General features: G+C 40.6%; 2 protein-coding genes across 4 annotated transcripts in view; one reads left to right on the top strand and one right to left on the bottom strand.

The window, feature by feature from the left end:
• Window positions 1-3,755, top strand: part of hyls1 (HYLS1 centriolar and ciliogenesis associated) — a 28,292-nt gene extending 24,537 nt beyond the window's left edge. For 2 of the 3 annotated variants that reach the window (XM_078557321.1, XM_078557322.1), the window contains 5 exons: window positions 178-238; window positions 1,470-1,533; window positions 2,936-3,017; window positions 3,117-3,149; window positions 3,528-3,755. In XM_078557321.1, the coding sequence (XP_078413447.1) occupies window positions 178-238; window positions 1,470-1,533; window positions 2,936-3,017; window positions 3,117-3,149; window positions 3,528-3,659 (372 nt within the window). In that variant the 3' untranslated portion in view covers window positions 3,660-3,755. Of the gene's footprint in view, window positions 1-177; window positions 239-1,469; window positions 1,534-2,935; window positions 3,026-3,116; window positions 3,150-3,502 lie in introns of all 3 variants that reach the window. The other variant, XM_078557323.1, reaches the window with a different exon arrangement.
• Window positions 3,706-24,732, bottom strand: mrpl4 (mitochondrial ribosomal protein L4). Its single transcript, XM_078557326.1, has 9 exons — window positions 24,570-24,732; window positions 16,563-16,644; window positions 14,375-14,540; window positions 11,196-11,247; window positions 10,585-10,702; window positions 9,256-9,362; window positions 7,945-8,054; window positions 6,717-6,790; window positions 3,706-3,920 (listed from the first exon to the last, which is right to left on the bottom strand). The coding sequence occupies exons 1-9, from the start codon at window positions 24,618-24,620 to the stop codon at window positions 3,775-3,777; spliced, it is 906 nt and encodes a 301-aa protein (XP_078413452.1). The 5' UTR covers window positions 24,621-24,732; the 3' UTR covers window positions 3,706-3,774.
• Window positions 24,733-26,227: the final 1,495 nt, after the last annotated feature.

Genomic DNA, 26,227 nt, shown 5'->3' with positions numbered 1-26,227 from the left:
TCTTTATAAAATGTTGTTTTTGGGATGTGGGTAATACTGGTTAAGGACATTGAGTCAAACTACAGATTGAACAGGAATCATGTGTAGGCCAGACCAGGCAGCTTCTCTTGAAGATTTGTTGGGACTGTACAAACAAGGCATCATGTCAATTCAGAAATGTTTTCCTCTCCTCCGCAGTGGAGCTCTAGGCCTGGAGGAACTGAAGGCTTTTGTTGTATTTCAACTGCACCAAAATCATGTGAGTATTATAGTTTCATCTTTCCTGTATATTAGCTTCTCTCAATTTAAGAATCTATGTAAATCTTTTGTACAAAGGACCTAATGTCCAGTGAAACTATGATGCTCTCTATTTTAAGCTGAAGCATTACTAAAATCCAGAGCTGACCGTTATTAAACCCAGTTTTATAGTGCCATTTTCTTGGTTCAGATTCTAAGAGTCTTTTGCACTCTAAATTTGGTGTTCTCATTCCCATACTAAATCATTGACCTATTAAAATAGTATGCAAGCTGTAATAGGTGGCACTTATACCCAAACAGAAGCTTGTACATACATGTGCCACTCCAGGACTGAACTCCTATTCCAGGGCTATATTCTGTTCAGTATTGTCAGAGATGTGTCTTTTATATGAGACATTAAACTAGTGGAAAATATGCCTGTCAGGTTGAATGTAAAACCAGGAGCAGGAGTAGGCCACGTATGCAGCGTTCCATAAGATTGTGGTTGATCTGACTGTGCTCTTAACTTCATTTCCCTACTTGCATCTCCAGTTAGCCCATGACTCTTGACTCTCTCTTGTCCATCAAAAAATTAACTCATCCTTGAATATATTCAAAGACCCAGCCTCCACTGCACTCTGTGGAAGAGAATTGCAAAGACAAAATGACCCTTCATCTCTGTCTTAAATGGGAGGCCCTTATTTTGAAATGATTCCCCCATGAGGGGAAACACCCTCTCAGAATCTACCCTGTCAGGTCCTTCTCAGAATCTTATATTTCAATAAGATCACCTCTTATTCTTCTAAACTTCAATGAGTATAGGCCCAATCTTTCCTCATAAGTCGACCCCTTCATCCCAGGAATCAACTTAGTGAACCTTCTCTGACTTGTCTCCAATGCAAGTATATCCTTCCTTGAAAAAGACCAAAACTGTATGCAGTACCCCAGGTGTGGTCTCACCAATGCCCTGTACAGTTGTAATAAGACTTTCCTACTTTTATACTCCATTCCTTCTGCAATAAAGGCCAAAGGATGGGCATAAAAGATCCTAAAACACTATTCAAAATGGAGGAAAATTCTTAGGATCCTGGCCAGCATTTCTCCCTCCACCAAAACCAACTTAACTGATCATTGTCTGTGGGATCTTGCTGTGTGCAAATTCCTTGCCTCCATAAGAAACTCTACATTCAAAAGTATTAAATGACTATGAAGTGCATAATATACACTTATCTTTTGGATCAATGTTGTTGCAGTTATTAGACCACTAATGGATCATCCTCACACAAGAAACATAAAGAAGAGTGATCCTGTAGCAAAGTGAGTGCTGAATTTGTTAATCATTTCCATTTTAAAAAAATCTGCATTACAATTGGGACAAAAGATTCCAGTATTCTGAACTTTGACTCTTATGTCGCTTATGTCTTCATCTTCCATTCCACTATTCTCTGCAATTTTTAGATCATCTTCCAGGATGTACAAATATCCTGTCCTTTCATCCTCCACTTCACTCTGCTTTTTAGAGGGGCCATTTCCTTTGGGATATCTTTGTTCATTATTCCATCATGCTACCTTTTTCTTCCCTGACACTTTCCCATGCAACAGAAACACCTGTTCAAATTTTTTTTACGCCATTGCCTAGAGCCCCAGATATTGTTTTGTATGAGAGCAATGTACTGTACATGTGTTTCTTGCAATCCAACATTCTGTATTCAATGTTCATGAGACCAAATGGTTACTTTGCCATGTCTATTTTGTTTACCCACGTGATCCTGATCTGACTCGTTTCAATTCTCGCAAACAATGTTTCCCTCTGACCTTTGTCTTTAGCCGTCTCTTATTCCAGCTCAACTCGTTTCAGGAACTCACTCTGCAGCCTTCTGACCTGAAAGTTGTTAATTTTTGACCTTTATCTATAATTTTCTTGAAGCTGATCACCGAGGGTATGAGACAGGGAGGGGATGTATCCCAGCACAGTTCGGGAGAGGGGAGGGAAAAGAAATGTTGGCACACAGCAGAGGCATTGGCCAGTCTTTTCAGTGTTCTACTGTTCCTAATATTAGATCTTTTTCATTGCCCCCGCCCACCACTCCACTGTTCATTTTGATTTTTTATGTACATTTTCATGCTTTTTTTTCCAATACTTTAAACATTTGCTCAACTATTCAGCTCATAACTGCCTTTATGACAATACTCCATTGATTTTGATCAGTGCTTTTAATGCTTTTCCAGATGCCTGCCATATTTTCAGCAGCAGTTTTTTCTTCCTTGTTCTGAACATCCAGTGCTATTTAAATTGGGATCATGACAAAATCTTTTTCCACCTTCTCTCATATTTGTTTAACTTTTATGGTCAGTTGAAAACTCCTGGCTTTTAATCATCTAATTCCCAAAAGTCTACCCCTTCACTTTTTTCTACACCATATGTACTTTAATCCCTTTCAATAGGATATTCTTGAAGTTTATGTTGATTTTGCTACATTATGGTCGAATTTGTGCTTGAAGACACTCACTATAAATATTACTAAAACTCATCACTTTAGAATCTTTAGTGAAAAGCATTGATACTTTTATTCTATAACTTTAGAGCTGTTTTTATTTTATTGGACTTCTCTTACCAACAGGATGACTTTTTAATTTTCATCAACACTTCAGCCAAGTGATAACCTGCACGTTGGGTGTCTGTTGAGTAGATATTTTAGTACATATTTGTCTTTTTAAGGTATTTTGAATATAAACGAAACTGGGAAACTTTCAAAGCTCCTGGAGAAAAAGATAGGAAAGAACTGCGATGGGGAATAAGGGTATGTATCTCTAATCCTTTACCAGAACAGCCACAGTTTTAAACTAGGGTAGTCAGCACTCTTCGATAATCATTTCATGTGTAACTTGTTCTTCCCCAGGAACAAATGTTTTATAAGAACCAACTACCTCCGGTGAGTAGTCTATTTCCTTTTCTCTCATTTTCTATTGACTCCCACTACCCTTTTTCCACAACCACTAATATAAGCCAAATTCTCTTGAATAATGGTGGTCACATTAGCTTTAAATTAGATGGTAATAATATGTCTTGTTGACTTTATTATATTGCAAATGCAAAGTATAAAATACTAAATACCTGCAGTTTACATCTACAGTATCTTCACTGATTATTGGAATGAGTTGACATGCTTGATGTGCATTTATGTAACTGAAGAGTCACAAATGTCTGTTGTAGATATTGTGAATCTATTTAATTGCTCCTTGGTAAATTTAGAAGTAACTTGTGGCTTATCAATAGAATAACTACCTTCTCTGAATTCACCCCACTGTAGAAACCGCAACACGTTTATGTTCCAAATAACTACGTTGTACCAACAGAGAAGAAAAGGTCTGCATTGCGGTGGCAAATTAGACACGAACTAGCAAGTGGGACCATTCCACAGAAGTTATTCTGCCCTGTATAGTTGATTATCTCCTTTTGTAATTGACTAATAAGCATGAATTACACAATGAAGTCAAAGATTTTATTGAATCATGAAATAAAAGTCCTCTTTTCTAAACTTGTTTTCCGCATAATTCTTAAGGAAAGTCTTTGTAAGGTAGTTTGAATGGATAGAGGGGGGAGAATCTGGTATCGTGCCATAGCAGCTTCTTCTCTAAAAAACTGACTGCATCCAATGTTAGAACCAAGGTCTCATGTTTCAGCATGCTGTGAACATTCAGCCCTGAAAGAAAAATAGAGCAGCAATTCAGAAAGCCAATAAACAAAACCAAGACCAATTTGGAAACAGCACTCTATTTTGATTAAATTAAAATGGTTTTTACATTCCAAGAGAGCCCAAGTTTCCAGAAATGCAAATTAAATATAGGATAAATCCTCAACATTGTGGTCAAATGGCTCAAACCTACTGTAGACCTCTTAGGTGGCAGATCCTGTTGGGATGAATGACAACTTCCTTGGGCTGTAGTCACCTTGCACAATTCTCTCCCCAGTAATCGCTATTCACATGCAAGTCTTGACAGTTTATTTGATAGTAGCAGGAATGCAGGAGCCAATTGTAATTCAGGGACTCAGACCTTGTCTATATGACTCAGCTAAAAAATGGATAAATGAATTGGTCCAACAGGAAAACCTCTGACAGTATTGCTGCTAGGGAAATAATAGTGAGGTATGGAAATCCATCTGATTAACTGGTCATATCTTGTCATTTGTGAAATCTCTCTGTTCAAATTAGCTGTGATTGACTGCCCTTCAGAAAAAAGACTGAAACAGATATCTAGCTCTTTGACCAAGCTTCAAGTCTTCTGATCTAATATGGCTCTGTCATTTTGTTTTATAATGCTCCTGTGAAGTACCTTGGGACATTGTTAAACACACTATATAAATAGTAGTGCCTTATTATGTAAACAACAAATAAATTATTTGTCTTTCTTATTGGTTTTCTTCCAGAAACTTATTTAAAAGAAACTGACATCAATTCTAACTACTCCATTGCTTGAGCACTCTTAAAAATGCAAGCGTGAAACTAATATATATATTGATGACTTGGATGAGGGAAGTGAATGTACTATCGCCAAGTTTGCAGATGACACAAAAATAGGTGGTAAGGCAAGTGGTGAGGATGACAATATACAGAGGGATATAGACAGGTTAAGTGAGTGGGCAAAAACTTGACAGATGGAATTTAATGTGGGAAAATGTGAGGTGATGCACTTTGGCAGGAAGAATAAAGAAAGCTGAAGCAGAGAGGGATTTGGGGGTCCTTGTGCATGAATCACAAAAAGCTAGCATACAAGTTCTGCAGGTAATAGGGCAGGCAAATGGAATGTTGGCCTTTATTTCAAAGGGAATGGAGTATAAAAATAGGGAAGTCTTGCTAAAACTATACAAGGTACTAAGACTACATCTAGATTACTGTGAACAGTTTTGGTCCCCTTATCTAAAGGAGAGATATACTGGCATTGGAGACAATCCAGAGAAGGTTCACTAGGTTGATCCCAGGTATGGAGGGATTTTCTTATGAGGCGAGGGTGAGTAGATTGGGCCTGTATGCATTGGCGTTTAGAAGAATGAGGGGCGACCTTATTGAAACATAAGATTCTTTGGGGGCTTGACGGTTGTTTCCTCTTGTGGGAGAGTCGAGGACAAGAGGGCATAATCTCAGAGTAAGGGGTCGCCCATTTAAGACAGATGGAGGAATTTCTTCTGAGAGTAGTGAATCTGTGGAAGTCTTTACCACAGGGCTGTAGAGGCTGGGTTGTTAAGTATATTCAAGGCTGAGACATTTTTAATCTGTAAGGGAATCAAGGGTTGAGGAAAAGGCAGGAAAGTGGAATTGAGGATTATCAGATCAGCCACATCTCACTGAATGGCGGAGCAGACTCGATGGGCCAAATGGCCACTTCTGCTCCTGCGTCTTATTGAATACATAGCTGGTCTACTAAAAAGTAACCTAAATAGATAACTACCCCACTTTGGCTTAAATATTGGTTAGAAGAGAAAGCGGAGGGACAGCTTTTCCCAGAGCAATTAGAAATGGGTAGTGGTGCAGTTATCAAGTTTTGAATGCTGTAATAAGAATGAGTAGATGGAATGTTTTATCGTCAGTACCTGTTTGGTGCAAGTATTTTTGCTTCAGTAAGATTTCCATGTATTTTGGTTTATTTGCTCAAGGCTTTTAACTGTTTATCATATTACATGGATCATTTAATATAAATCATGCTGTCAGGATTTCATTGAAAAGTAGTATAAAATGGAACAGGAAAGTAAATAAAAATAGATGGATAGAAACAATTCCAAAGAGTCAGGTATACTATTCATATTTTAAATTGTTAGGTTTACTGAAACATAAAATAAATTCACTATTCTAGCAAATCATCGTTTCTAGAGTAGCACTTACATCTATCTAATATTGATTTACAATAGGTTGCAATCCACTTAATGAAGGAATACAAAGGCGGGGGGAGGCATTGATTGAATATGGTTGCTGACATGTTATTTTTCCCTCCCTACTCTCTTTTTCTAAAAACAATAATTCATGTTGGGTTCCATGGCATTTTGAGAGCCCTCTGATAACTCACCTAGATGACCATTCATCATTAGGTAACCTGGAAAAAACATCAGTCTAATGCTTATCCACATCCAAAATCTACAGACACTTTTTATTGTGGAGGGGGGCATCAGTCAATATTTAGGAATGAGAGCCCCAGGCTGATTATTTCCACCACCACCAACAACCCCCCCTCCTCCCCAAAATCCCAGAGATACAGAAGCTAAGCGTGCTTCTGCAACAGAGTTATTAAATCTGGGGCCTTCCTGTTTTGTAAAGCATAGTATTGCACTAGGACATGGATTTGCCTACTGAGCCACTGGGTGAATGAATGTACGTTGCACATTAAAGGTTATGTCACTGTGGCAAATATATTTGGGGCTATTTGATATGAATTATTAGATATTTTGAAATTCCCTTTAAAGTCAATTTTGGACCAAGCAATAAGAAATGCAAAAGAAAAAATCTTACCTATAACAGGCATTACTGTTACAGTTTTAGAATATTTTGTTGCTGCTAAAATATTTTTTGGCATGTCTTCATTACTAAAGGAATGAACAGTAAGTGAATCAATTTCAATACATAAACATTCAATACAGTAGTTACACTATAATTTAAATTTTAATGTTGACATTAGCTGACATTTCCTCTCAGAATTCCATCCCAACAGCCCCTAATGAAAGTGCAGGGATATATGTCTTAGGTCATTAATTGCACCAAAAACAAGCATTCTTCTTTCAATGTTACCCAACTACTGAAATTAATTCTGAAGTCCACATTTGCAGAATCCCCTAAAAAGATTTACTTGAACTCCTACTTTTTGGTTAACCATTTGGCTGGTTTCCTTTTTGACAGATGTCTTGTGCAGTAATAGTTTGTATGGCAGATAACTCCCGCAAGGTTGGAATTTCACGTATCATAGCTACAGTAAAGACTGTGTAAAAATTATCATAGGGCTATACCTTAAAAGTAAAAACTACCTTAACAGAAAAGATATTTATTCTATAAATGGGGCACTAACTGTGGGACCATATTTACTTCCCATTGCTAGTTCTTCATGATAAAGTGAAGGTGAGCCTTCTGTAGCTATTGACTTTACGAATGAATGGCTTGCCAAATCACTTCAGAGGGTTGTGCACAGGTGGGCAGTACCAGTTCCTGAAAGATTAGTGAACCTGTTGAGTTCTTATAACAATCTAGCATTTTACATGATGATTTCTTGACCACTAATGAGCAGATTTATTGAACTCAATTTCAAACTTGGAACTGATGACCTTATTAGTAGCCGGTCCAGTATCTACCTGCTACACTATGATACCCAGTATACTCTGAATAGCGTGATTCAAATAAAATGAATTTCAACTGGCCTTTGAAATTACTTATTTGGTAGATTATTTAAGAAAACTCAAGAGTTTCAAATTTCCTGTGTAATGACTTATTGACCAGCAGTTGAACTCAGTTCCCCAGAACGAGGGCAAAAATGAGATCAAATGCCCATTACAACTGCACAATGAAAGAATTGGATTCAGATCTCTGGTGCATTTATTAATGTAAAGCCAATAATGGCAAAATTGCATCTAAATTATCTTTAATAGCAAATTGAAAAGCTTGTACTAATTTTCTCGCAAAACAATTATTCACCCTATGCTTTTAGGAGCTTCACAAATATTACCGCCTAGTACAAAGAACAAATACTTACACATCTACAATAAGGACAGAATCTCCCCAGTGTCTATACCGTGCCAAGTCAAGAAGGTATTGAGGATCTGGGCTGGGCATCTCGAGGGAATCAATAATGTGAAGGTAATCCTAAAAATACAGGTAAAGTTAATACAAATAAGTACAAAAAATATTAATGAACAGAATAATTAAACTATCAAATTTTGACATTCCAAGATACAGCTTTGCTAACAACTAGATTGGCAAATAATTGCTTCAGTTTTTACAATTCAAACGCCTGGCACAGTTTGGAAGAAAAGCTGGAGAACAATCTAATTTGCAGAATTCTCTGCTATGGCCATCGGCATAACAGTCAACTAGAGGCATATTTACACTGACACCAGACAGATGGGGGGAGGGTGGGTTAGGTCAGTTGGCTAGATGACTGCAGTGTGATGCAGACTAATGCCAACAGCATAGGTTCAGCTTCAGCTGACTGTGGTAGTTCATGGAGGCTTGCCTTGCCCCAGTCTTTCAAAGTGGTGCTCCTCAAGCTATAAATAATGAATTGTGTCTCTCTAATGGAGAGAGAGAGAGATATCCATGATCCTTTGTGGACAATGGCCAATTATCTCAACAGATAGTGACAGAGATGAAGAAAGATAGCCAAAGGCTCAAGTGAAGCATAAACACCTGCATGGACTGGTTGGGCTGAAAGACCTTGTTAATTGTATCAGTTCAGGTTAAATACATACAGGCAGAGGGAATTAGTTACTTCAGCACAAAAAGAGACATCGGCTGACACAGGGTGTAAGTCAAGCTAGGAGGTATACACCTTTAATGATTCACTGAATAAATCTATACCAAGTATGGTTTCTTCCTTCACAGACTGGCTATCAAGGGTATCACAGACTTGTTTATGTACCATATATCCTACGTAATGGCACTTCAACTCATCTGGAATAGTGGAGTTAAGAATTGAAAAAGCTTAACTATTGTAAGGCACTTCATTTAGTAGCTTCCATATGATAATTAAATGCTCACTCACCTGTGGAGAGAAAGTTAACATTCTGCATTGATGGTTATGACTTTTCATCAGAGCTGAAATGTTAACTGTTTCTCTCCACAGATGCTGCCTAAGCTTCTATGTATTTCCAGCATTCTGTTTTTACTTCAGATTTCCAGCACGTTATATTTTGCTTTTGTATTAATTAATAAAATTGCCTTGGCCAGATATGCCACCAGGTAGTTACAACTGAAAAAAGTCTAGGCTTGGAGACATCAAAAAGTGAAATGAAGTAGATATAATGTTTACAAATTACAGTTAGAAAGAGTACAAACTAATCCTTACCTGAGCAAACTTCATAGTGAGAGCCACCTTCAGACCCATAACACGCACTTTCATGGGCAACATATAATAATAACTAGTTGGCCCTCGGGGACCATGGGCAATACCACCTATAAAAGAAACAAGTTCTTTGATGCTTGACAATTTTTTCATCCAGATCTTTATCCAGCTTATATTTTGCTGAGTGTTCTCACTCCAAATTGGTTTCCATCAATTATTTCACTATAAATAGCAAAGTGGAAACCTTTCCCCATTGTTCTTCCATACCACAATGATTGTTTAAATTTTCTGTTGAACTGCAAATAGCCATATACTATCATTGTAAGAAGCACTAATTTTAATGTACATATGAGCATTGCTTATGTTTCCTAATATTTCAAAAACATAACTTTTAAGAGAACAGTGAATAAATATTAAAAGGGAGACAGTGGAGCAGTGAGATTTGTTCTGGGTTGCATTACAAAAACCCAAATACCACCACCTGTGTTGTATGCAAATATCTATGGTTCTATGATTCTGCTTTACCCCTATCCATTTTACTATAGAGTATTATTGGAAGTTTCAGAACTAGGCTTTCTCTAAACTGTTCCTCTGACAATTTACCCGATAGTTGTTGAAGTTTGTTATTCAATTAAAAGGGTACATGTTATGTTTCTGGAATAAAAAATGAACACAAGAAATAGGAGAAGACTAGACCAGTTAAGATTGCCGTTCAACACAATCATGGCTGATCTTGGGCTTCAACTCCACTTTGCTGCCTGCTCCCCATACCCCTCGATTCCCTGAGACACCAAAAATCTGTCCAAAATAAAAAAATACTGCAGATGCTGGAGACCTGAAATAAAAGCAAAGCACTGGAAAAGCTCAGTTGGTCTATCAGCACCTGTGGAGAGAGAAACAGTTAATGTTGAGAGTCCAATACGACTCTTCTTTGGAACCAGTTCACATTGGGCTCGAAACATTAACTCTGTTTCTCTCTCCTCACATACTGCCAGACCAGCTGAGCTTTTCCAGCACTTTGTTTTCATTTCAAAAATCCCAGCCTTAAATGTAATCAATGATGGATCATCCACAACCCTCTGGTATAGAGAATTCCAAAGATTCACAACCCTTTGAGTGACTTAATTTCTCCTCATCTCAACTGAAGGAGGGGAAAAGAGGAGTTTTCCGCTGCTTGTTCGTTAGGATGAAATGAGTGCTTATTTCATACATGTTTATAATTTTGTTATATATAGAAAAGCAGAAAAAATCCTCCCCCAAAGCGAGTATGAATAATAAGTTAAATTAACACAATTACGGAAACGATTTTGGATGTTTTAAACATTAGATTACCTCCTCTCCATATTGGTGACCGGATGCTTCCATGGCGTGCTCTGCCGCTTCCTTTCTGTCGCCATGGTTTCCTACCTCCACCTCGGACTTCAGCTCGAGTCTTCACCTTAGCATGGCTCTACAAATTTAGCAAAAGAACTGAATTAAACTGGATTTTCTTTCTCTCAGTATTTTTGCAGTCCTAATCTATGTTACAGTGTTACATTATGAGGACAGCTTGCTTAAATTTAGCTTGCATTCCTTAGAGTTTAGAATCCAAGTGTTTAAAATTAGACTCTGATAGGGATTGGATAGGGGAGCAAAGGAATGATTTCCTCCAGGCTAGTGGAAATCTGGAACTACCAACCCACCCCACCCTACCCCACACAAAGGGTTGTGGATTCTGGGTCAATGGAAATGCTCAAGACTAAGATCGTTTTTTTCAAAATAAGAGTAAAAGGAAAAGCAATAAATGGTATTTAAGATACAGATATGCCTTGATATAATTATATGCTGGACAGGCTAAAGGGGCTAGATGACCTACTCCTGTTCCTAGGTTATGAACTTGAAAATGAACCTAGTTGTGAACTGAATAGCCTACCTTCTAAACAAACAGAAAAAAATATACTTACTATTCTTTTAAAATTTTTCTGCCAAATTGCAACTTCATGTAGAATGTCAATTCTGTTAGAAAATAAAAATAAAATGAATCCTTGGCATTTGTTTTCTGAAGTAACCACTGTAAACACATTATATTGGTCAACATTAAGTCAAGTAATAAAGTATGGTATATTGTGGGTAAAAAGTGCAACAATTTCTTCAAGAAATGCATTTCAATGCGCTACTTTGCATGCGGCTGACAATTACAATAAAACTTGGTCCATTTTTGACCCCAAGAGCAAAGCAGGCCATTTGATTGGCACCTCATCAACAAGTCTAAACCTTCACCCACTCCGCTACCATGCCTGCACTTTATTCTATCCACAAGTTGCCCTGCAGCAATTTGTGGAAATTTCTTTGATAGCACCTCCCAAGGTTACAACCTCTACCACCAAGAAAGATAAGGGCAGCAGGTGCCTGGAAAAACGGTCACCTTGCAAGTTCCCAAGTCACACACCATCTGAACTGGGACATGTATCAACGTTCCTTCATTATTGTCAAAATCCTAGAACTGCTTCAGTTACAGCATTGTAGGAGCACTTTCACCACATGGACTGCAGTTGTTCAAGAAGGTCCACCACCATCACCAAGGGCAATTAGAGATGAGTAATAAATGCTGGCCTTCTTAGTAACATTCCCTTTAATTTCTCTTTGCTGTGCGCAGCCTGTTGCACTGTGCGGTCCCTTTAAGATTGTCATACATGTGTATATCTTAAAGGGGACATTGGTTGTGTGTGGCCTGCTGGCTCTCTCCACAGTACATTCTGAATTGCTATGCATAGCTAGGAGGGAACTTTGCTTGCCAGCAATACCCACATCCTGAGAATGAATGAAAAAATCTCTTTTTCCATGTCATAAATTCCCTCCAACTGAATCCTTAATAAATACTTTTTTAAAATTAGTTCACGGGATGTAGGCTTTGCTGACTGGGCCAGCATTTATTGCCTATCCCTAATTGTCCTTGAGGTGGTGGTGAGCTGCCTTCTTGAACCGCTGCAGTCCATGTGGTATAGGTACACCCACAGTGCTGTCAGGGAGGGAGTTCCAGGATTTTGACCCAGCGACAGAGAAGTAACGGCGATATATTTCCAAGTCAGGATGATGTGTGACTTGGAGGGGAACTTCCAGGTGGTGGTGTTCCCATGTCCCTGCTGCCCTTGTCCTTCTAGATGATAGTGGTCATGAGTTTGGAAGGTGCTGTCTAAAGGGCCTTGGTGAATTCCTGCAGTGCATCTTGTAGATAGTACACACTGCTGCTACTGTGCATCGGAGGTGGAGGGAGTGAATGTTTGAGGACGTGGTGCCAATCAAGCGGACTGCTTTGTCCTGGACGGTGTCAAGCTTTGAGTGTTGTGGGAGCTGCACTCATCCAGGCAAGTGGGGAGTATTCCATCACATGATTGACTTGTGCCTTGTAGATGGTGGACAGGCTTTGGGGAGTCAAGAGGCAAGTTACTTGTCACAGGATTCCTACCCTCTGACCTGCTCTTGTAGCCATGGTTTTTATATGGTTAGTCCAGTTCAGTTTCTGGTTAATGGTAGCCCCCAGGATATTGATAGTAGGGGATTCAGTGACGGTAATGCCATTGAACATCAAGAGGCGATGATTGGATTCTCTCTTGTTGGAGAAGGTCATTGTCTGACACTTGTGTGGCGCGAATGTTGCTTGCCACTTGTCAGCCCAAGCTGGATATTGTCCAGGTCTTGCTGCATTTGGATATGGACTGCTTCAGTATCTGAGGAGTTGCAAATGGTGCTGAACATTGTGCAATCATCAGTGAACATTTCCCCACTTCTGACCTTATGATGGAAGGTCATTGATGAAGCTGCTGAAGATGGTTGGGCTGAGGACACTACCCTGAGGAACTCTTGCAGTGATGTCCTGGAGCTGAGATGACTGACCTCCAACAACCACAACCATCTTCCTTTGTATATAAACATAATTTTAACTCCAGTTGCCTTGACAAATTAAACTTTATCGAGGAAATGTGAGAGAGACATTTAGGCTTTTTGTAAAACTTACATTTCACAATATTGCAAGTGCTGTGATGAATTCCATCATAGGGAACTGTATGTTTTAAGTGATTATAATTTACAGATCGAACATTTTAAGTGATTATAATATACAAATAGAGAGTATTAACTTGTAGCATTTTAGCAAACTAAGAGCCTTTTTTTAAACTTTGGTAATTTTAAGCAGCTTTATAATTTGTTTTTCCTTGGATGCTATAAAATTACCACATGGATGAAGGATGTCTAACTCACCACAAGTAATGCCACGAGAGATCTGCTAATTGGATGGGAAAAGTCTTGTGTATAATGTGCAACTCTTGCAAATGTCAGACTCACTTCCTGAAGCAGATTTCTGTCATATCTACCTATCATAGTTAAACTTACCATGCACTATAATTATCTTCTTCTCCCTCCCCTTCAGACTGTGGCACTGCTTTCCAAAATGCCACCATCTCAGGTCTCTTAAAATCAAGCCTGTTGCCCAATGGTCCCTTGCTGCTTCTCACAGTACTGAGCCCCTTTACCTCGTCCCAAGATCACTGTGTATCACCAGGCTGCAACTTCTCCTTTGACCCAACCCAATTGCTTGCCTAATCCTCCTGGCCCCACATTGCAAAAGCCATGGTCTTGCGAGTACAGTCTCAGTGCTCAAAATGCTGTCTGCACTATTGCTATCATAGTAAAAGTACTTAATACTTGCATTATACCTTACATAATATAAAACAGCATTTCCTCTAAACTCACTATCAGCAGTGCTACAGGAGATCCACTAGTTAGTACATTAAGTTATATCTTGGACAGAGACTAATTTATGAACGCAGCAGCACTACATTACAAGAAATACATTTTCAATGTTCTAATTTTTTTAAGTCTACTGATTATAGTAATCCTATGTCTCCACTTGTTTTTACATTTATTTGTATAAATACAAATTGTATAAGTACATAGTTTAATTCGTATAAATACATAGACTAATAGCATTGGGAAACAAGCTGGTTATACAGTGCCAAACTAATATAATGACAATTAGTATTTTCTTTTTAGGCAGTCAGGAAAGGTGGTGGAACAACATTAAGATCATCTTAAATTAACAAATTAGATAAAAATTTCAGCTCTTGAAACGTAGTGAATACATTACCTTGGAGGTACTGCAAAAACATCAGGATGCAAATCAACGATACCTAGCTTGTCATCAGTATAGCCCTGCAAAGACTCTAGCCAAGCCTGTCTGGGTTTCAGATGTGAAGGAACTGCTATCTCACACTTTCTCAGAACAGGCAATCCAGATTCAATTGGGGGTGGTCCTGAAATATATCAACCAGATTATGAATGCTGCCATAATCAAAATAAATTGATCTTACTTGTCCTTGAATACAGTATTACCAATTAAAACTATGCTATGAGAAGATTATATTGCTTCAAGTCCATTGAAAAATGTAAATCCAAAAATACATTCTACCTCAGGTTAACACAATGTGCCCAAGTGTAAATAAAGCCGACAATGGACCTTACAACCTTGGGTGCGGCAAATGAGTGACCACTGAACTACTGAAATCAGAATTCCCTAGAACGATGGCAGCCTCCTGGTTTTGGTAGTTTTCCTCTTCAAGTAGCTAACTTTATTGGTCACTTTATTGCTAATATCTAGAATAACCTCTCCATCACCATTTTTTACTTTACTCATTCATGGGAGGCGGACGTCAATGGCAAGACCAGTATTTATTGCCCTTGAGAAGGTAGTGGTTAGTCGCCTTCTTGAACCGCTGCAAACCATAGTGTAGGTACATCCACAGTGCTGTGAGGAAGGAAGTTCCAGGATTTCGATCCAGCGACAGTGAAGGAACAGCGATATAGTGCCAAGTCAGGATGGTGTGTGGCCTGGAGGGGAGTTTACAGGTGATGGTGTTCCCATGCATCTGCTGTCCTTGTCCTTCTAGTTGGTAGAAGTCACAGGCATGGAAGGTGCTGTTAAAGGAGCCTTGGTGGGTTACTGCAGTGCATCTTGTTGATGGTAAACACTGCTGCCACTCTGCGCTGGTGGTGTAAAGAGTGAATGTCTAAGGTGGTGGATGGGATGCCAGTCAAGAAGGTTGATTTGTCCTGCATGCTATCAAGCTTGTTGAGTGTTGTTGAAGCTGCACTCATCCAAGCAAGTGGAGAGTATTCCAACACACTGCTGACTTGTGCCTTGTTGTAGATGGTGGACAGGCTTTGGAGTGTCAGGAGGCGAGTTACTCACTGCAGAATTTCCACCTCTAACCTGCTTTTGTAGCCACAGTATTCATATCGTTGGTCCAGTTCAGTTTCTGGTCAATGGTAATCCCCAGGATGTTGACAGGTGTTGATGAACTTGCTTTCACTACGTGTGATTTTTTCGACATGAACTGACATATGAATTAGGAGCAGGAGTAGATCATTTGGCCCCTCGATCCTACTCCACTATTCAATAAGATCATGGCTGATCCTATTGTGGCCTCAGCTCCACATTCTGCCTACCCCCGATAACCTTTGACTCTATCCACTTCTGCCTTAAAAATATTCAATGACCCTGCCTCCACTGCTTCTTTGGAAGAGAGTTCCATAGATTATTGACCCTCTTTTAATGCATATCACAGAAGGTTCACTTGACTGATACCTGGGATGGGGGTGGGGTTATCTTATGAGGAAAGGTTGGACAGGCTGGCCTGTATTCATGGAGTTTGAAAATTGAGAGGTGATCTTATTGAAACATATAAGATCCTGATGGGACTTGACAGGGTGGATGCCGAAAGGATGTTTCTCTTGGGGGAGAGGCTACAACTAGGGGACACAGCTTAAAATTAAGGGGTCTCCCTTTTAAGACGGAGATGAAAAGAAATTTTTTCTCTCAGAAGGTTGTGAATCTTTGGAACTCTCTGTAAACTATAGACGAGAACTGTATTTACAGCCTTATTGTTTAATCAAAAACAACAGCTACAATTTAAATTGTGGAGAGCAAAAGGTAATTTTGAGATATTGAGGCCATTAGTACCAGCTAGTAATTTTATCGCTCTAGGATAATCTAATCAAAACTATTGGCTATTAATAACTTGTTGTAGCAGAATAGAGTCTAATTTCTTTTGCAGAGGATTACTACAAAGGACGCAGCATGATAATGCAATAATGCATTATATCAAACAAATAGGATAGATGGATGCTATGCCATTCCACAACATGTTTCCAATCTTCTCCTTACCAGCTGAATAAAATCAGAATCTGATATCAGACTATTCACACAGATTTAGGGGGTGGGGAGAGGGTCCAGTGCTTAGGTGCTTCATTAAACAAAACAATACTGAATAGCATACCTTTTTTCTCTATCTCAATGAAGTTTGTTTGAAGGTGGAGATTGGATGGCAACTCATTTCCCCCAGAGAGTGCTGACACAAACTATTTCAAGAGGGAAAGAAAGCATTCTAATTAAAGCAATGACAGCATGTTAAAATATTGTCCCACTGGGCTCAGGCACACACTAAACTCTATTTACTCATTTGAATGTTGCATTACTTTTGACTCATAAGACATGAGATAAACAACAACCAAGACCTCAAAACATAGCTGGTTTCACTCATTTCTCAGAAGCAAGTTTTCAACAATTACATTTCATAAAGATATGTATAAAGCTAATAAAAGCATGATTTCATATTTATCAAAAAGTGTAAAAAGAATATGGGTCACAGTGAAGTCATACAGATTTATTATTGTAGCAGAATAGAGTCTAATGTTTTTACATTTTTGCCAAAAAAAATTACTACCAAGGGGACAGTGTGATAATGCAATAATGCATTATATCAAACAAGTAGGATAGGTATGTTTTAATTGCAGGATGAAGAAAATGTAAAAGAAAGATACAGAGACAATGACAGATATTTTGCATGAGAAAAGAAGGAAGCAGAAAACAAACAGAAAAAATGAAGATGGATTACATGAGGACTGAGATACAAATTTATTTTAAAAATCTGTCCATGAATAGCACAACTGGAAATCAACTCATTTTCAATAAGAAATAACAAGAAATAATGTTGACATATAGATGCCCTTGACCTGACTGTCAAAATTTTTCAAATCAGTACATCAACTGGTGTAGTGAAAGAGGCCGTTTAGTGAAGATATTTCCCAAAGAAGCTTGGGAAACTGTAGTTCCTCCGTAATCTGCAATGCATACAACAACTTCTGTTTAAATAGTGTCCTTAGCATAGTAAAAGATCCCAAGCTGCTTCAGAGGACTGTTATCAAAGTCAGTGTCTAGATAGTAGAGTTTGTGGCGGGCATCAAAGACATCAGTCTTACCGATACTTAGATGAAGGAAATTTCTGCTCATCCAGTATTGGATGTCAAACAGGCAGAGTGACAATTTAGAGTCAGTACAGGGATCAAGAGAGGTGGCAGTAAAGTAGAGCAAAGTATGAGCAGCATACTTGTGGAAACTGATGCTTTGTTTAGGGCAACATTTTCTGTTACTTAAAAAGCAGTATCCAGGAGCACTGGGGCAAGCATTTTCAATGCACAGTAGCTGTAGGAATAAATACCTACCTTACCTAGTGACTGAAACATTTTTCCAAGAAATAAATGACAGAATAACAAGACACTTCATGAAGATGAAAAAAAATAGGGTGAGGGGGAAAAGGGGCTGTTAAACTTAAAGGAACTATCTGTAGTATAAGGGTCTGGCTCACAGGGTTAATGTGAGATTGAGTAGAGTACCACCCATACAGTGATGTAAGAGAATACATGATCCACACCCTGGGTCAGTCTAGTGTTAGACAGAGGCGTGTGTACCAACAAGCATGGCGACAGCTCCTAGCTTGTACCCTTTACTGTATATTTGTTAATAGTGCTAAGAGTCAATAAAGACTTACAACTCATCTACATTTGACTACGAAGACTTCTTCAGGCCTACAGAACAGTAACCAACACCCCACAACATGGTGGCAGCTTGTGGAAAAACCCAAGACCTTGCAGAAAATGCAGAATAAAACTAAAATGCTGGAAGACAGAGAAAAAATTCAGCAATGCAGCCTGACCTCCTAAAAAGAAGCTCCAGAAGCAGAGGTGCAGAGGCAAAATCACCAGGGAAAAACTTGGAAGCTGAGGACAGAATTTTAAAATTCCTTACAGCAGGAGACTTCCTTGAAGCTCCTTTGGAAGTTCAGCTTCTACTTCCAGAGTGCAGAGTTGGCAGACCTATCAGGGGTGAGCTAAATCTTTTAGAACTCCAGGCTACAAGTCCTGAGAAATTATTAAATAATTCAGAGTCAGAAGTGCAGTTTGAATAAACCTGTCGCTAAAACCCAATTCCTGAGTCAGTGCCTGAACAAGTGGCGCCCGAGCGCTCTGATATGTAAAAAAATAATTAACTAATCTGGGAGAATCGCAATTTCTAAACTCAGCTGAAAGCAAAAGCCATGATTTGATAAATTCTCGACTTTAAAGTAAAATGCTGAGCAAGAGAACTCGCAGCCATTGTCGAAATTTTTTTTCTCCCAAGCTGAGAGCAATTGCCATTGTAGTGGAGCCCACCAAGGCAAGCAAAGGGAATTCCTTTCTCTCCAAGTGAACAGCGACACCATCTTGAAATTCAGAAAGCTCTTAAAGCAGAACCTACACTTTAAAAAATGTAACCATGCATTAGAATTCCACACTTCCAAATCAATTCGGAATAATCTAAGGCACAGATCAATCACATAACTGGGGACTTCTGAGGAAAAGATTCCTAAAATACAGCATTGCTTCAGATTTAGACAAACAGTCAGATGTAGAGCAGGTTAACATGCTGCTTTACTCGGTAGGCCCGATTGTGGATGACATTACTACAAGACAGGGAATCAATGAATCCTCTGCTAAATTTGAAGAACTAAAATCTTTCAACATTTATTTTAATCTACACGAAGAGCTAGATTTAACAAGTGAGTCCAGCAGCCAGGAGAACCTGGCGATTCATTCAATGATCTGTACAGGATGGCAGAAGATTACGAATACAGAGACTTAAAATCTTAACTCAGAGACAGAATAGTAGTAGGAGTAGCGAACGACGAACTCGCTGACTTTCGGCAAACAAAGGAAGATCTAACACTGGAAATGGCAATCCAGATGGTTAGGCAGTCAGAACTCCATGAGCAGCATATAGAACCATTTCAAGCGGAGAAAATAAACCGTTGTACAGATGGCAACCCGCAGTTCAGATAGTTAAGCAACAAAGTCAAAGGGACACCATAGGCCAGGTTAAGCAATACCTGAGCTGGCCAGCAGAGCAACCATGCCAATGCGGTGGAGCAAAGAGCCCCCACAGGTGAGATCAATGTCCTGCAATTTCAGCCCAATGCTTTCAGTGCAAAAGATTGGACACTACGGCAAACTGTGCAAAGCAAGAAACCGAAATGCACAGAAGGCCCAAAGATCATCCACGAGGTCGAGACTGCAAGCCCAGACATAGCTATGCTTCTTGGGTGAGGTCAAAGATCTTGTTTCTCATTTTGGAATGTAGACATTTCAGTCAATGGCCATTTAACAAATTTTAAATTAGCCACAGGAGCCAGCATAGCAGTCCTGTCAAATAAAGAACCATGGGTAGTGACCCAGTGGTTGACATAACCCATGACACCCCTATACGGGACAGGAGGCTTAAAGCTCCCAGTGAAAGGCACCCTATAGGCAACAAAGATATAAGAATAAAACAATCCCTGAGATCCTCTTTATGATCCACAACCAGGACTGTTTGTTCCTAAGCCTCAAAGCCTGTGTTGAACTTAACCTGTTACAGGAGATTGATGAGGTCAGCCAGCAAGGGCCTGGCTCCAAGTACAAATGTGAGTTCCTGAAAAACACATACAGGATCTCACGAGGGGATGCTAAACCCTTGTGCCTATTTGTACCACACAAGAGCCCACACCCACCCATGAACCAGGTGCAGTAGCAGTTGGACGTGATGACAAACATGGGAGTCATCTCCCCAGTCACACAACCAACTGCATGGCATTCCAGGATGGTCCCAGTCCCAAATCTGAATGGGTCCATTTGTATCTGCGTTGACCGGACATTGCTCAATAAAGTCAGAAGAGAAGTACATCCCATATTCTCATGGATGAAAGCCTGACTAAACTCTTGAAGAGTATGGTATTTTCAAAACTGGACGCAAACAATGGCTTTTGGCAACTCCCTCTTGACAAAGAGCCCAGGCTGCTGACAACATTTATTACCCCCTTCAGCAAATTCTGCTTTAACTGCCTGCCATTTGGAATCACGTCAGCACCAGGAATATTCCAACATAACGTTGGCCATTCTGCAGGGTTCACAGTGCAACAGTGGATGAACATGACAAGAGACTCACAACACTTGTAGAGCGCTTGCAAGAAGAAGGGCTGACTCTGAGTGACAAATGTGAGTTTTCCAAAACATTGATTCGATTCCTGGACCGCATTGTCAGTAATAAAGGCAACATGGCAGACCCACAGGAAACCAAGGTTATCAGCGAGTTCCCAATTCCAGCTTTGATTATAGGCCTCCAGTGATTTTTGGGATGGTGAGCCAGCTGGCAATATTTTTACCGAACTTGGCACAGATTTCAGAACCCTTGAGGCATCTACTTAAGATAGGCCAAGCATGGTGCTGGGACTCACATCAACAGAAAGCATTTACTTGCCTCACGGCGATGCTGCTCTCCACTGAGATGGTGGCCCACTATGACCCAGCCACTGCCCAACACCATAGCAGCTTTGTCCACAGGCCTGGGGGCGGTCCCGTTCCAGGAATAACTGGATGGAAGTTGCCAACCTGTGTACTATGCTTCCAGAGGGCTGTCGAAGATATGCCATCATAGAAAAGGAAGGCCTCACAGTCACGTGGGCATGCCAGAAGTTTTCAAACTATATAATTAGACTCAAGGTTACAATCGAAATGGACCACAAGTCATTAGTCTCCTTATTGGATGAGAAGGAGCTAGCTAAGATGTCTCCCAGAATCCAGAGGCTTTGCCTATGCCTCATGAGGTTCGCCTACAAGATGGTCCCAGGTAAAAAACGTACAACAACAGACACACTTTCAAGGGCCACAGTGGGCCTCATGACAAAACAGGATGTCGATCAACGCACAACTGGAAGCATACGCCCAAGTGACAAGGAGACACCCGCCAGCAACCACAAGTAAACTCCAACAGATCCGCCAGGAACAAACGTGCAACGAGGATGTGCCCGCATCTGCAGATACTGCAAGGATGGCCTCAGCAGAGACCAAACGGAGGGACCATGAAAACCTGGTTTGAACGACAAAAAGATTTTATGATTATAGAAACCTCCTGGTCTACGATGAGTAGCTGGCCATCAGTATCTCCCTGCGGCCGGAGATCCTTCAAAAAATAGATCAAGACCACCTGGGCATCACCAAGTGCAGAACATGGGCCCAATCTGCTGTCTGGTGGCCAGCCATTTCCAAGGCAATTAAAGACACCATTGCAAATTGCCAGGTGTGTGTGTTGCACAGGCAGGACGAAAGAGAGCCCCTTATCCCCACACTATTCCTTACCAGGCCAGCAGAGGCTGGGCGTTGACCTGTTTTTCTTTAAATTATTCCTACTTCTCCAGATGGATCGAGGTGAAGCAACCATGTACGACTACCACAGAAGCTGTAATTAAGGCACTAAAAGAGATGTTCACGTGCCATGATGTCCCAGACGAGATTGTCTCTGATAATGGCCCACAATTTTCAAATGAGTACTTCGCCACCACACCTGGCTTCCACCGCTGCACCAGCTCCCCAAGATACCCACAGTTAAATGGGGAGGCAGAAAGAGGGGTCTGTGCAGTAAAAGGCCTCCTAAAAAAGAACGAGGACTTCCACATGGTACTGTTGACATACAGGTTCACCCCTTTACAATGCGGCCTGTTCCTACTCAAACTCCTGATGGGCAGGAAACTCCACACAAAACTTTCAATCCTGCAGAAAAAACTCATTCCAGGGTTGGTAACCAAGGATTACCAGGGCATCCAAGCAAGAGAGCAGTCTTATAACTGGAGGTACCACGCCAGAAACTTGCTACAATTACAGAAAGATGACGAGGTCTTAATTAAAGACCTCAAAAGAGAGAGAGAAGGTACCGTCAATAGAAAGAATGAGGGCCAATCTTGCTCCTACTGGTTGGCACTGCAGAGGGCAGATTCAGGAGAAACAGGAGGAGACTCCTCCTCATTGCTAGACCAGTCATCCCACCGTGAAATGGAAAGATATCGAGGAACATACCCAGATGCCAGAACAACCTCCAAACCTACAGGAAGAACCGGCAGCAATAGAGCCTACCACTCTTCTGACAGTAGGGTGAACGAGATTTGGAAGGGTTATAAAGGCCTCCAGACCACCTGAACCTTTGAATTCAAGGATTTTAAGGGGGAGATGGGGTAGTGATAATGTAGTAATGGCAACATAAATGTATGATCGTACTAACAATGTAAGACATAAGGTAAACTATACTTTGGATAAAGACTTGGGGGAAGTGTCGTATAAGGGTCTGGCATATATAGAGTTAATGTGACACAGAGTACAGTACTGTCCACACAGTGATGTAAGAGAGCACATAACCCACACCCAGGGTCAGTCTAATATCCGACAGAGCTGTGTGTACCAGCAAGCATGGAGACAGCTCCTAGCTTGTATCCTTTCCTGTATATTTGCAAATAGTCCGAAGAATCAATAAAGACTTTTAACCTGCGTATGACTACAAAGGCTTCTCCAGACCTACCTAACTGTAACCAACACCCGACAACACTAATATAAAAACAAAAAGCTACTGCGGATGCTGGAAATCCAAAACAAAAACAGAATTACCTGGAAAAACTCAGCAGGTCTGGCAGCATCGGTGAAGAAGAAAAGAGTTGACGTTTCGAGTCCAACATGACCCTTCAACAGAACTGAAGTATAGCTAGGAGAGAGGTGAAATATAAGCTGGTTTAAGGTGGGGGGCGGGGGGAGAGAAGTTGAGGGTGGGGTGGTTGTGGGGACAAGCAAGCAGTGATAGGAGCAGATAATCAAAAGATGTCACAGACAAAAGGATCAAAGAGGTGTTGAAGGTGGTGATATTATCTAAGAAAAGTGCTAATTAAGAATGGATGGCAGGACACTCAAGGTACAGCTCTAGTGGGGGTGGGGTGGAAAGACTGGCAAGGTATTAGTTGCAGATTTAAAAATAATGGAAATAGATGGGAAAAGAAGAATCTATATACATTATTGAAAAAAAAAGGAGGGGGAAGAAACGGGGTGGGGATGGGGGGAGGGAGTTTAAGATCTAAAGTTGTTGAATTCAATATTCAGCCCAGAAGGCTGTAAAGTGCCTAGTCGGAAGATGAGGTGCTGTTCCTCCAGTTTGCGTTGGGCTTCACTGGAACAATGCAGCAAGCCAAGGACAGACATGTGGGCAAGAGAGCAGGGTGGAGTGTTAAAATGGCAAGCGACAGGGAGGTTTGGGTCTTTCTTGCGGACAGACTGCAGGTGTTCTGCAAAGCAGTCGCCCAGTTTGCGTTTGGTCTCTCCAATGTAGAGGAGACCGCATTGGGAGCAACGAATGCAGTAGACTAAGTTAGGGGAAATGCAAGTGAAATGCTGCTTCACTTGAAAGGAGTGTTTGGGCCCTTGGATGGTGAGGAGAGAGGAAGTGAAGGGGCAGGTGTTGCATCTTCTGCGTGGGCATGGGGAGGTGCCATAGGTGGGAGTTGAGGAGTAGGGGTGATGGAAAAAGGAAAGAGAAAATATATTGTGACTTACAAGACTTTGCTGATCTACTTTTAAAAGATTTTAAAAACACTTTAAAGGTGAACTGGATTAATCTGAAGTATTACTTAATCCTATATTTTACAAATGAAGGTCTTTGCATATATTCATTGTTGCTGTGACATCATGAACTGAGCAATGGACAAATTCATTCATGTTGCCACACACAGCAGGGATATTTTATACAAAATAGCTATTCATAACCCACCTGTAACAAAAACATAACAGATGTCCATAAGTGCACTGGTATTTTACTTAATAACAGTTTTGCGTAACTGTATATGTGTGTATGTGTATGTCTGGCAATTCAACAGGCCACAGTTACACATCGTCCAACTTTAGGTAGTACATTGAGAGGGCGAAGGTATTATCAAAAACAAATGTCGCCTAATCGGGAAATGAGTAGTGTTCATTTATTCTACTTAATGCAAAATACACCTGCAAGCTGAGTAGAATGATAGGATGAAAGGTCATTTAAAAAAAATGCAATTATTTGGGACGTGCTCCTTAAGATGCTTCAGACACGTTGGGCTTAGGGTCTGGGGTCGGCGCTACCTCCTTACCCTTTTCCCGAAATCCCTGTGACAAAAGCGGGTGACCCGAGCTATCATCATCCCGACAAGTCCGTGTTATTAGACCCTCGATCGCTTAACGTCCGCCCATAACGACACTAGCAAACCTGCTGCTTCTCAATCAGAACCGGGCTCCGACGACAGAACAAGCTGCGAAAGCGGAGGAAGCCTCGCGAGATTGACTGGGAGCCAAGCCTCGCGAGATTGACTGGGTGAAATCCCGTGCAGGCAGAAAGACGTACAGCACTCGGCGCCAAAGCCGCCGCCGCCATCTTGCTAGTGGATACCGCTGACGTCATGGCGCTCGAGCAAGGGTGGCGGTTACCGTCAGCGCGCGCGCTTCCCACCCCCCCTACCCCTTTCCTCTGTCCCTGTCGGAGCGGGGAGAGGGCAGGGCAGCTAATGTTATGGTTAAAATCTCTCGCCATGAAGAGAAAAAAAAAATGCACCTATATTTGAAAATGCCACGCAGGTCAAAGTAGCATCTGTGGAGAGAAATGAAGAAAAAATAACAGAGTTAAGGTTTTAGTTCGATAACCTTTGACCAGAACTGGAACAGGTTAGAGATTTAAGGGTATAAAAGTCCAAATTGATTGGTCTGTAATATACATGGGTTGCGAACCCTCCTAGAGTCTTCAAGAATGAAATATTAATCTACCGGAGCAAACCAGGAATAAAATCGTAAGGGCATTGAAAAAAAGTTATTTATTTGCGCGAACGTTATTGTTAGAATCATAGAATGGTTTTAACACAGAAGCAGGACGTTCAGCCAGTCATGTCTGTGCCAGCTCTCTGTAAGAGCAACTTGCCTAGTCTTCCTCCCAGCCGTGCAAATTTTCTTCAGATAATTATCCAATTCCCTTTGGAAAGCCACAAATGAATCTGTCTCCACCGCAATCTCAGGCAATGCATTCCAGAGCCTAACCATTTGCTTAACCTTTTTCCTCACATTGCTGTTGCTTCTATTGCCAGTCGCCTTAAATTGGCATCCTCTGGTTCTCGATCCTTGCACCAATGGGAACGATTTCTCGCTATCTATTTTGTCATAGACCCCTTATTATTTTGAATGCCTCAATCAAATCTCCTCTTAATCTTCTCTAAGGAGAACAGTTCCAGCTTCTCCAATCCATCCATGTTACTGAAGCCCCTCACCCCGGATCCATTCTTGTACTGCATCTTCTCCGACGCCTTCACGTCCTTCTCTATAGTATGGTGCCCAGAATTGAACACACTATTCCAGTCGAATCTGAACTATGTTTTATAAAAGTTCACCGTAACACTACACCTCTGTTTGTAAAGCCGAGGATCCCATGTGCTTTAGTAACCGATTTCCCAACCTGCCACCTTCAATGTTTGATAACATATACCTCAGGTCCCTCTACTCCTGCACCCCCTTTAGAATTGTATCCTTTTTATGTTGCCTCTGTTACATTTTGGCGGGAAACTATCACTTCACACTTCTCTGCATTAAATTTCATATGCCACATATCTGCTCATTCCACCAGCCTGTCTATGTCTTTTCATCATAAAAATGTTAGAGATGGGTGAAAGGACTGTTGACTGGACAGGGGAGTTGGAGGTAGGAGATTATCTGATGAATGCTTTAGCAACATGTCCAACCAGAAGTGGTAACCCTGCAGTGATAGGGT

The sequence above is a fragment of the Cetorhinus maximus genome, chromosome 14 (assembly GCF_964194155.1).
Source record: "Cetorhinus maximus chromosome 14, sCetMax3.hap1.1, whole genome shotgun sequence".
Taxonomy (NCBI): Eukaryota; Metazoa; Chordata; class Chondrichthyes; order Lamniformes; family Cetorhinidae; genus Cetorhinus; species Cetorhinus maximus.
The sequence above is the reverse complement of the archived record's forward strand: the minus strand, read 5'-3'. Positions and strand labels throughout refer to the sequence as shown.

What these genes read in the sequence shown, in the direction of transcription:
- mrpl4 (XM_078557326.1), bottom strand. Translation starts at nt 24,620, where the DNA reads ATGATGATAGCTCGGGTCACCCGCTTTTGTCACAGGGATTTCGGGAAA. An exon ending in ACAGGGATTTCGGGAAAAGG is followed by an intron (nt 16,645 to 24,569) that starts GTAAGGAGGTAG and finishes CTCTTGAAATAG; the next exon opens with TTTGTGTCAGCACTCTCTGG. An exon ending in GTCACCAATATGGAGAGGAG is followed by an intron (nt 9,363 to 10,584) that starts GTAATCTAATGT and finishes TTTCTTTTATAG; the next exon opens with GTGGTATTGCCCATGGTCCC.